The sequence below is a fragment of the Bombina bombina genome, chromosome 1, assembly GCF_027579735.1.
Source record: "Bombina bombina isolate aBomBom1 chromosome 1, aBomBom1.pri, whole genome shotgun sequence".
In the NCBI taxonomy this organism is placed as follows: Eukaryota; Metazoa; Chordata; class Amphibia; order Anura; family Bombinatoridae; genus Bombina; species Bombina bombina.
In genome coordinates, this window is record NC_069499.1 from 738,420,855 (window position 1) to 738,432,854 (window position 12,000).

Sequence of the window (12,000 nt, forward strand, 5' to 3'; positions counted from 1 at the left end):
TATTACTGGAGGAAAAGGAGCTTTTCTTCCTCAAGACAAAAAATGAAAAGGAAAATTTAAAGATCCTAATTGTTTTCATTCCTTTCATCAGAATAGAGAACAGAAAACGGACTCCTCCCTTAAACTCTCTGGCTTAGTCTGGAGACCCACTTCAAATTGGAACAAATGCAAATAGAATCTAATCAAGCCTCTAAGACCGAATGAAGGTACGGCCCCCAACTAAGTATTACTGGTAGAGGTCAGATTAAACCCTTTTTAAAAGGCTTGGTTACACAATCAGTCCAAAATCCCTGGATTCAAAACATTATTTCTCAGGGATATCGAATTTATCGAATCAAAATAAGACCTCCCACAGGAAGGTTCTTTCTCACACATATTCCAAAACATCCAATAAAAGCTCAAGCTTTTCTTTAATCTGTCTCAGGCCTGGAATATATGGGAGTAATTGTTCCAGTTCCTTTGCAGGAACAGGGGATGATATTATTTTTCAAATCTCTTCATTGTACCAAAGAAGGAAGACTCTTTTAGACCAATTCAAATTTGTAAGAATATCAACTCTCAAAATGGAAACAATTTTTATTCAACAAGGTCACTTTAGGTCCACAATATATTTACAGGATGCTTACCTTCACATCCCAATTCACCCACACCATTACCAGATTCTGAGATTTTCTTTTCTGGAAAAGCATCAATTTGTTGCTCTTCCATTTGTTCTAACTGCAGATCCAAGAATATTTACCAAGGTTCTAAGTGCCCTTTTATCTGTAAACAGAGCTCAGGGTATTGCAGTATTTCCTTACATGGACAATATCTTGGTACAAGCTCAATCTTCTCATTTAGCAGAATTTCACACAAAACAACTATTGTTGTTTCTTCAAAGAAATGGTTAGAGGATACATTTACCAAATAGTTCATTGATTCCTCAGGCAAAGGTTATCTTTTTAGGCTTCCAGATAGATTCAGTGTCCATAACTCTTTCCCTGACAGAACAGAAACAAATGAAAATGATATCAGTTTGTCTGAACATTTAGTCTCTCTCATTCCCTTCAACTGCTCTGTGTATGGAAGTACTAGGCCTCATGATTGCTGCTTCAAATGCAATTCCATTTGCTCGATTTCATATGAGATCTTTTCAGCTTTGTATGCTGCACCAATGGTGCAAGGAATTATACTCAGTTATCCCAAGCGATATTCTTAGATACCAGTACGCACCTCTCACTGACTTAGTGGCTGAATCACCAGTCTATTATTCAGGGGGCTTCTTTTCTCATCCTATCTGGTCTGTAATCACCACCGATGCAAGTCTTTCAGTTTGGGGAGCTGCCTGGGGGTCTCTAACAGCACAAGGAGGTTGGCATCCTCGGGAGGGGAGGTCACCAATCAATGTTTTGGAAATCCGTGCACTCTTCAGGCCCATCAGGCCATTGAAAAAGGGAGCTTTATCTCCGTTTTCAGATAGACAATGTTACCAGAAGTAGCTTATGTCAATCATCAAGGGGGAACTCGCAGTTCCCTAGCCATGATAGAAGTATTTTTAATCCTCTCTTGGGCAGAAGTCAATTCCTGCCTCATCACTGAGATTCACATCCCAAGAGTAGACAACTAGGAGGCAGACTACCTCAGTCATCAGTCCCTACATCTGAGAGAGTGGCCTCTCCACCAAGATGTAATTTATCTGATTGTGAAACACTGGGGCCTACCAGAAATAGATCTGATGGCCTCTCATTTGAACAACAAACTTCCCAGGTACCTTGTGAGGTCCAGGGATCCTTGGCCAAAGGTGTTGAATGCTCTAGCAGTTCCTTGGTCTTTCCAACCTGCTTATATATGCCTCCCTCTGTCTCTAATAACCAGAGTGATTTCCAAGATCAAATTATAACAGTCATTTGAGATTCTAATAGCCCCAGCGTGGCCCCACAGGATTTGGTATGCGGAACTGGTCCGTATGTCCAGTTGCCCGCCATGGCCTCTTCCTCTTGGGCCAGACCTTCTGTCTCAAGGTCCCTTCTTCCATCCAGATCTAAAGTCAATACATTTGATGGCATGGAAATTGGACGCTTAGTTCTCAGCCATAGAGGATTCAGGCCCGTAAGCCTGTTTCTAGGAAGAGGTAAGACAAAATTTGAAAAACTTATATTTCATAATGTATCAACCATAATTATTCCTAGGATTCTTCAGTTTTTGCAGAATGGTTTAGATAAAGGTTTATCTGCCAGTTCTTTGAAAGGACAAAAAGGACAAATCTCTGCTCTTTCAGTATTATTTCATAGGAAGATTGCTAACCTTCCTGATGTTCATTGTTTTGTTTAGGCTTTAATCCCGATTAAACCTATTAGGCCTATTTCTCCTCCTTGGAGTCTTAACCTAGTGTTAAATGTTTTACAGGCTCCTCCTTTTGAGCTTATGCATACATTGGACATTAAACTACTTTCATGGAAAGTGTTGTTTCTTTTGGCTCTCTTTTCTGTTAGAAGAGTTTCTGAATTGTCTGCTCTCTATTGTGAGTCTCCTTATCTGATTTTTCATCAAAAGAAATGTTTTGCTGACTACATTTACATTTATTCCTAAAGTTGTTTCTTCAAACACCACTTTAATAGGGAAATTATAGTTCCATCCTTGTGCAATAATCCAAAAAAATACTTCTGAAGAGTCTTTGCATTCTTTGGATGTTGTTAGACCATTGAATATTATGTTGATGCTACTAAGGATTTCAGAAAGACTTCTAGAAAAAAAAAAAACCTTCTCCCAAAGGTTTTTTTCATGTGTACTCACAAATCTGTGTCCTTCAATCAAGAAGTAAGAATTCAGTTTTGATTCAGCTCTGCACCAAGGAACTGCAGGAGGAGGACATAACTCTATGCGCCTTTTTTGCAGAAGCAGATTCTGAGCGGGCAGGTACCACTGGAATCATTGAAGACTGTCATTAGACGAGAGCTTTTGCATAGTCAGCAGACCTGGCAGACAAGCCTAGCATTGGCTACTCCCGGAACAGCTTTGACGTCTGATGCCGATTCTCTTTGGCCGCTGATTGGCTGAACGGACCCCGTGACCTGACGTCTCCACGCACTGCTGTGTATGTCTGTCGGGCGACCTAAAGTCCCGTCCCGCTCTACTAGGCATTCTCATATGCCGTTATCCTTGTGAGTATACCCCATCACGGGCTGCCTCATTGTTTGCCTTCTCTGGTTGTTACGATACTGTCCCATGAGGCGCCTCTCTCTTTCTCTTTGATTCTAGTCTTTTTGTTCTTTTTCTGGTCCAAAGAAAGGCCAGAAGGTCTGCTATTTTCGGCTTGAAGCGCGTGCTGAGAGTTAGTGATGCAGCTTCAAAGGCCGATCATGTGACTTTCTGTGTTCCGTTCTCCGCTAAGGCTATACGGAGCGGTTGCGATTGCATCTTTGCCTAGAGCTGTATCTGTGGCATTAGCTGCCATTCCTATGCTACAGGGAAAACGCAAGAGGAAATTTAGAGATTCAGATAGGAAGGTTTCTGATCCAGTTTCGGCTATACAAGTTGCTCTTTCTCATAAGTCTGATGAGGAAGATACGTCGGTAGCCTCTGATCTTGTTGTCTTTGCTACGTTCCCATGGATGGAAAGTGAATCTGGAAAAGAGTTCCCTTGTTCCAGCTAAGGGTAGTTTTCTTAGGGACCATAATAGATTCCCTATCAATAAAGATATTTCTGACAGAGATCAGGAGAGCCAAACATCTTGCCTCTTGCTACAGTCTACTGTTCGGGCAACAGTGGCTTAATGTATGGAGGTAATTGGTCTGATGGTTGCTTCCATGGACACCATTTCCTTTGCTCGATTCCATTTGAGAGCTCTGCAGTTATGCATACTCAGTCAATGGAACGTGACCATGAGGATCTGTCTCAGAGGATATTTCTAGATCAGTCGACAAGAGACACTCTCCCGTGGTGGCTGTCTCAGGAACATCTGTCTCAGGGCACATGCTTTTGGAGACCTTCCTGGCTGATTGTGACCACGGACGCCAGCCTGCTGGGCTGGGGAGCAGTCTGGGACTCGTTAAAGGTGCAGGGTCTTTGGACTTGGGAGGCGTCTGCTCTCCCCATAAACATCTTGGAGTTAAAAGCAATTTTCAATGCTCTGATGGGTTGGCCCCAGTTGTCCTCAGCCCGGTTTATCAGGTTCCAGTCAGACAACATGACCTCAGGGGCTTACATCAACCATCAGGTGGCTCAGATTATTCAGTGGGCGGAAGCTCATAATTACTGTCTATCTGCCATCCACAATTCAGGAGTAGACCAATGGGAAGCAGATTTTCTGAGCAGACAGACTTTTCAGCCCGGGGAGTGGGCACTCCATCCGGAGGTGTTCTCCAGCTTAACTATCAGATGGGGGGGTGCTGGAGTTGGATCTGATGGCGTCTTAGCAGAACACCAAACTTCTAAGGTATGGTTCAAGGTCAAGAGATCCATAGGCCGCTCTGATAGATGCTCTGGTGGTCCCTTGGGATTTCAGGCTGGCATACCTGTTTCCTCCGTTGGATCTGATGGCGTCTTAGCAGAACGCCAAACTTCCAAGGTATGGTTCAAGGTCAAGAGATCCACAGGCCACTCTGATAGATGCTCTGGTGGTCCCTTGGGATTTCAGGCTGGCATACCTGTTTCCTCTGTTTGCTCTCCTCCCACGAGTCATTGCTCATATCAAACAGGAGAGAGCATCAGTGATTCTCATAGCCTCTGCATGGCCTCGCAGGATCTGGTATGCAGACCTAGTGGAGATGTCGTCTCTTCCACCTTGGAGACTACCTCTGAGAAAGGACCTCCTGATTCAGGGTCCCTTCCTTCATCCAAATCTTATTTCTCTGATGCTGACTGCTTGGAGATTGAACGCTTAATTCTGTCTAAGCGTGGTTTTTCTGAGCCGGTCATTGAGACCATGATTCAGGCTCGCAAGCCTGTTACTAGTAAGATTTACCATAAGATATGGCATAAATATCTTTATTGGTGTGAATCCAAGGGCTACCCTTGGAGTAGGGTCAGGATTCCTAGGATTTTGTCTGGAGAAGGGTTTGTCAGTGAGTACCCTGAAGGGTCAGATTTCTACTTATCTATTTTGCTACACAAGCGTCTGGCGGACATCCCAGATGTGCAATCTTTTTGTCAGGTCTTGATCAGGATCAGGCCTGTGTGTAAATATGTTGCTCCTCCTTGGAGCCTTAACCTTGTTCTTAAAGTTTTGCAGCAGGCTCCATTTTAGCCTTTGCATTCCATAGATATTAAGTTGTTATCTTGGAAAGTTTTGTTTCTTGTTGCTATCTCTTCTGCTCGGAGAGTTTCAGAACTCTCGGCTTTGCAGTGTGATATGCCTTATCTTATCTTTCATGCTGATAAGGCGGTTCTTCGCACTAAGTTAGGTTTCCTTCCTAAAGTAGTTTCGGATAAAAATATTAATCCGGAAATTGTTGTTCCTTCGCTATGTCCTAATCCTTCTTCTCATAAGGAATGGTTGTTGCACAACTTGGATGTTGTGCATGCTCTAAAATTCTATCTACAGGCTACTAAGGATTTTCGCCAGTCTTCTGCCCTGTTTGTTTATTTCTCAGAAAAACATAAGGGTCAGAAAGCTACTGCTCTCTGGTTGAGAAGTTTAATTTGTTTTGCTTATGAGACTGCTGGACAGCAGCCTCCTGAGAGAATTACAGCTCATTCCACGAGAGCTGTTTCCTCTTCTTGGGCTTTCAAACATGAAGCTTCTATGGAACAAATTTGCAAGGCTTCAACTTGGTCTTCTCTGCATACTTTTTCCAAATTTGATACTTTTGCCTCGGCTGAGGTTTCTTTTGGGAGAAAGGTTTTTCAAGCGGTGTGGTGCCTTCTGTTTAGGGCTACCTGTCTTGTCCCTCCCTAGTCATCTGTGTCCTCTAGCTTGTGTATTGGTTCCCAACAGTAAATTATGATGTTGTGGACTCACCATATCTTAGGAAAGAAAACAAAATGTATGCTTACCTGATAAATGTATTTCTCTTGTAAGATGTATCGAGTCCACGGATTCATCCATTACTTGTGGGATATTCTCCTTCCCAACAGGAAGTGGCAAAGAAAGCACCCATAGCAGAGCTGCCTATATAGCTCCCCCTTTAACTCCACCCCAGTCATTCTCTTTGCCTACTCTAACTGCTAGGAAATGGTAATGAGTGTGGTGACAAAAATGTTAGAGCTCCTGCGTGGCCACGCAGGACTTGGTATGCAGACCTAGTGGACATGTCCTCGGTTCCACTGTGGACTCTGCCAATGAGGCGGGACCTTCTAATTTCGGTGGTCTGTTCTCGAATCCAAATCTAATTTCTCTGTGTCTGACTGCTTGGAAATTGAATGCTTGATTTTAGCAAAGCATGGTTTATCTGAGTCAGTCACTGATACCCTGATTCAGGCTACAAAGCCTGTCACCAGGAAGATCTATCATAAGATTTGGAGCAAATATCTTTATTGGTGTGAATCCAAAGATTACTCTTGGAGTAAGATTAGGATTCCTAGAGTTTTGTCTTTTCTCCAAGAGGGTTTGGAGAAGGGATTATCATCTAGTTTTCTAAAGGGACAAATCTCTGCTTTGTCTTTTTTACTACACAAACGTCTGGCAGATGTCCCAGACGTTTGAGCATTTAGTCAGGCTTTGGTCAGAATTAAGCCTGTATTTAAATTGGTTGCTCCGCCTTGGAGCTTAAATTTAGTTCTTAAGGTTCTTCAAGGGGTTCCTTTTGAATCCATGCATTTCATAGATATTAAGCTTTTATCTTGGAAAGTTTTGTTTCTATTAAGAATATCAATCAAGAGATTGTTGTTCCTTTTTTGTGTCCTAATCCTTCATCAAAAAAGGAACGTTTATTGCACATGTGGTTCGTGCTTTAAAATTCTACTTACAAGCAACTAAAGATTTCCGTCAGACATCTTCATTGTTTGTTGTTTATTCTGGTAAACGGAAAGGTCAAAGGGCTACAGCTACCTCTCTTTCTTTTTGGCTGAGAAGCATCATCCGTTTGGCTTATGAGACTGCTGGACAGCAGCCTCCTAATAGAATTACTGCTCATTCTACTAGAGCTGTGGCTTCCACATGGGCTTTTAAAAATGAAGCGTCTGTTGAACAGATTTGTAAGGCGGCGACTTGGTCTTCGCTTCATACTTTTTCCAAATTTTCCAAATTTGATACTTTTGTTCTTCGGAGGCTATTTTTGGGAGAAAGGTTCTTCAAGCAGTGGTGCCTTCTGTTTAAAGGTCCCTGTCTTGTCCCTCCCTTCATCCATGTCCTAAAGCTTTGGAATTGGTATACCACAAGTAATGGATTAATCCGTGGACTCGATACATTTTACAAGAGAAAACATAATTTATGCTTACCTGATAAATTCATTTATCTTGTGATGTATTGAGTCCACGGCCCGCCCTGTTTTTTTTCTAAGACAGGCGTTTGTATTTTTATTTTTTAAACTTTCAGTCACCACTGTACCCTTTGGTTTCTCCTTTTTCTTCCTAGCCTTCGGTCGAATGACTGGGGGGTGGAGTTAAGGGGGGAGCTATATAGGCAGCTCTACTGTGGGTGCTCTCTTTGCCACTTCCTGTTGGGAAGGTGAATATCCCACAAGTAATGGATGAAGCCGTGGACTCGATACATCACAAGAGAAATGAATTTATCAGGTAAGCATAAATTATGTTTTCTTTCCGGATATGGTGAGTCCACGACGCCGCCCTTTATTTTAAGACAGTTATTTTTTTTACTAAACCTCAGGCACTTCTACACCTTTGTGTTACTCCTTTTTTTCTCCATTTCTCTTCAGTCGAATGACTGGGGTTTGTGGGAAGGGAGTGATACTTAACAGCTTTTCTGTGGTGCTCTTTGCCGCCTCCTGCTGGCCAGGAGTGGTATTCCCAACAGTAAATGATGACGTTGTGGACTCACCATATCCGGAAAGAAAGAAATTTATCAAGTAAGCATACATTTTGTTTTTGCCTAAGACCTGATCCCTTATAACTATTTAATACAATTTTGCTTTGCAAATTTTTTTTTATCAGACAGTGTTAATATGAGTTTAACTGTACTGTTAAATATATTTTCGATAAGTTTTGTGCACTTTTTTGTCTCACGTAACAGTTAACCAGAGGTATGAAGTCGTGCTAACCCGACACATGTTTAATTAGATTGCACTCAAGCGAATGCGTTAACTTTCAACTCGCAATACGCATGCTATTTCTGTCACACCCAAAAAGCTTGCACACTACAGTAACTGGCAGCAAGTACAGTTAAAAGGTAATACAGCCTAATTATATCATTCTTCTTTATGTAAAATTACAACTTGCTTATACACTATTATTGAGAGACTAATTTTGAAATTAATACTATATAATATAATATATAAAGTTTGTACTTTACCCGTATGACCATCACTCCCATATGAGCAACAGCAAGATTGATTTGCAAGTTTTCTCCATCATTAGCTGGGTGAGGACGGATTCCGTACATATCCAACTTCCGAGTAATATCCAATAATTGCATGTCTGAGTCAGCTGGAGATTTTCCACTAAAAAAAAATTTTTTTTTAATTTACACTAAACACAGAGTCATTCAAATACTATAGGGGAATATGCCTTATGGATGGTTGAAATAACCAGTTCCCATGATTTTTCAAGGATCACCTTTACCCTCCCTTTCTTGGCAACCTCCAGACAGGAAACAGACTAGACCAACAATACCAAATGTGGCACGGTGGCCTTTAATCAACTGTGAAAAAAATGGCTTATAAGTAAGTATATACAGTTTTCTTCTTCTTATAATCAGGTACTCATAGGATCTTTAACAAAGAGACGTACAGTATATATGCCTTGGTGGGAAAATAGGACATTTGTCTTAGTTTGGAAATGTAGTTAAGAAGACAGAATAACCCTGTGCAGTATATAATTTATGCTATATCCTAAGCACTATGTTTCTTTCATACAGGTGGTGAGAGTCCATGATCCCTTACTAATGGGAATTATTTCTCGACCGCTAGGAGGAGGCAAAGATTCCCAAACCCCAAGAGCTCTATATAAAGTTTATATTATAAACCCTCCTACTTCACACATACTTCAGTCTTTACTTTGCCTCCATTGGAGGTGGCTGAAGAATAAAGATGTGCAGTGTTCTTCATAGAGATGGGTCTTCAATCTATGTAATGCCCGTTTCCCATCATAGTACAGTGGTTGTCAGAGGGACGTATTTAGAGTATGGTCTTTGATTCTACAGTTTTGCCTCATGAGAAATCCTTCATAGGCCTTCTGCAAATTCAGTTGCAGGGATTTATCTTCTGCCTCCCTTTACAGATCGACGATATACTCCTATCTCCATTACCTCTGCTGATATGTTTCAGTACTGTTTGCCTGTGTACTACTGTGTTAGTGGACGAGTGTCTATGGGTAAGTATATCTTTTTAGATATTTATTAGACACTCCTATGGCTTTATTGTTGGGCGCTTTATGTTTAAAGTTTATTTATATATATATGTGTATATGTGTGTGTGTATATATATATATATATATATATATATATAACAACATAGGCAAAGGCACTCACCGTGTGAAATCAATTTGTCAATGTATTGTGACGTTTCGGGGTCGTGCCCCTTCATCAGACAGACAGACATACATACAAAATAACTATGACATACACCTTAAATATCCCACCAACAATCAAGAACCAATGTGACAAGCTGTTCACTGGCATCCTCCCTGCACCACTGTGCATGCGTGGGACTGACTACGGTGAGACAGAATGGCAAAATTAAAAGCAAAACAAAAAGTGGCCGTATAATGCTGGTTGTGTAACCTAGCAACCGCAATAGTCGGTAAACAAGTGAGAATACAGGCGCCTATACTGACAGCTATGAATTACATTGTATTGGATTGTGGTATGTTCTTGGGACTACAGCATGGAGCTTACCCAATAATCTAATTATGCCACCAAACCCTGCTAATACAAAGCGTAATTTGCAGCAAACCAATAATCAAATCACTTCAGACTTAAGCATACCACAGACTTAGGTTATATACATATGCATAATATTGTGGACAAATATGAAATAATGTGTCAAAATATATTTATACTGTTAAACCAATAACCATACTAAGGGCCAGAATAGTACAGCTAATCATAATATCATCTTACAGACATATCATGAACTGGATATTTATAAACTGAAACATTCCAGAGATTGGTGTTTACAAAAGAATAAAAAAATGAGCCATTACAAAAAACATTGTAAGTCAAAGTGGGTGTTTAGACCCTTTGGTTCCAAGTTGTCCAAAGTGTGGATCCACCTTGTCTCATGCTGTAAAAGTATTCTTGCTTGGCTGAGGGGCAGGACATGATCAATTATAATATACCGTAAAATAGGCCACAGTATGTTTGGCAGCCAAAAAATGTTTAGCCACTGGTTAATCACTTACACCAGTGTCTAATGCGTGTCATATGGCAGCCCTGTGATTAGCCATACACGTACACAGGTCATCATTGGTCTTGCCAATGTAATATTTGCCACAACTGCAATGTAACATGTACACTACATATTTTGTAGTACAAGTTACTCTGTGCTTGATGGCATATCTCTTATTATGCCATGGATGGACAAAATGGGTACTCTGTACCAAATCATTGCATGTGGTGCATCCACTACACATAAAACCACCAAGTTTAGGTGCCCCAAGCCATGTAGTTGTAGTGTAGCTGGGTCTGTTGTGAGATCTCATAAGTACAGGTGAAACTCGAAAAATTAGAATATCATGCAAAAGTTCATTTATTTCACTAATGCAACTTAAAAGGTGAGACTAATATATAAGATATTCATTACATGCAAAGCAAGATAGTTCAAGCTGTGATTTGTCATAATTGTGATGATTATGGCTTACAGCTCATGAAAACCCCAAATCCACAATCTAAGAAAATTAAAATATTACATGCAATCAATAAAACAAGGATTGTACATAGAACAATATCGGACCTCTGAAAAGTATAAGCATGCATACTGTATGTACTCAGTACTTGGTTTGGGCCCATTTTGCAACAATTACTGCCTCAATGCGGCGTGGCATGGGAGCTATCAGCCTGTGGCACTGCTGAGGTGTTATGGAAGACCAGGATGCTTCAATAGCAGCCTTCAGCTCTTCTGCATTGTTCGGTCTCATGTCTCTCATCTTTCTCTTGGCAATGCCCCATAGATTCTCTATGGGGTTCAGGTCAGACGAGTTTGCTGGCCAATCAAGCACAGTAATCCATACTAAGAAAATAAATGTGTTCAGAGCGCCTCAAAGGGGCTAGGTGTTGTACAATGTGTAGAGTGTGTTTAAAGACTCCATAAGGACTGCGTGAGAAATTTGACTCCATAAGGACTGCGTGAGAAATTTGACTCCATAAGGACTGCGTGAGAAATTCTATACACTCTACACATTGTACAACATCTAGCCCCTTTGAGGCGCTCTGAACACATTTATTTTCTTAGTACATTTTCCAAGCTAGCTAGTTAGCCTACTGTTCAGAGCTATAGGTGCTCGTCTTTGGCGCTACACCCCATCAAAATCCAATCAAGCACAGTAATCCCACGGTCATTGAACCAGGTTTTGCTGCTTTTGGCAGTGTGGATAGGTGCCAAGTCCTGCTGGAAAGTGAAGTCAGCATCCCCATAGAGCTCGTCTGCTGAAGGAAGCATGAAGTGCTCCAAAATCTCCTGGCAGACAGCTGCATTGACCCTGGACTTAATGAAGCACAGCGGACCAACACCAGCAGATGGCATGGCTCCCCAAATCAACACAGACTGTGGAACCTTCACACTGGACATCAAGCATCTTGCAGTGTGTGCCTCTCCATTCTTCCTCCATACTCTGGGTCCTTGGTTGCCAAATGAGATGCAAAATTTGCTCTCATCAGAAAAGAGGACTTTGGACCACTGAGCAACAGACCAGGTCTGTTTTTCTTTAGCCCAGGTAAGACGCTTCTGACGTTTGTTGTTCAGGAGTGG

At 41.4% G+C, this 12,000-nt stretch overlaps 1 protein-coding gene across 1 annotated transcript in view; it reads right to left on the reverse strand.

Moving 5' to 3' along the window:
• FRMD7 (FERM domain containing 7) overlaps nucleotides 1-12,000 on the reverse strand; it is a 299,794-nt gene that overhangs the window by 104,443 nt on the left and 183,351 nt on the right. Inside the window, exon 8 of the mRNA XM_053714655.1 lies at nucleotides 8,388-8,535. Within this exon, the coding sequence (XP_053570630.1) occupies nucleotides 8,388-8,535 (148 nt within the window). The remainder of the gene's footprint in view (nucleotides 1-8,387; nucleotides 8,536-12,000) is intronic.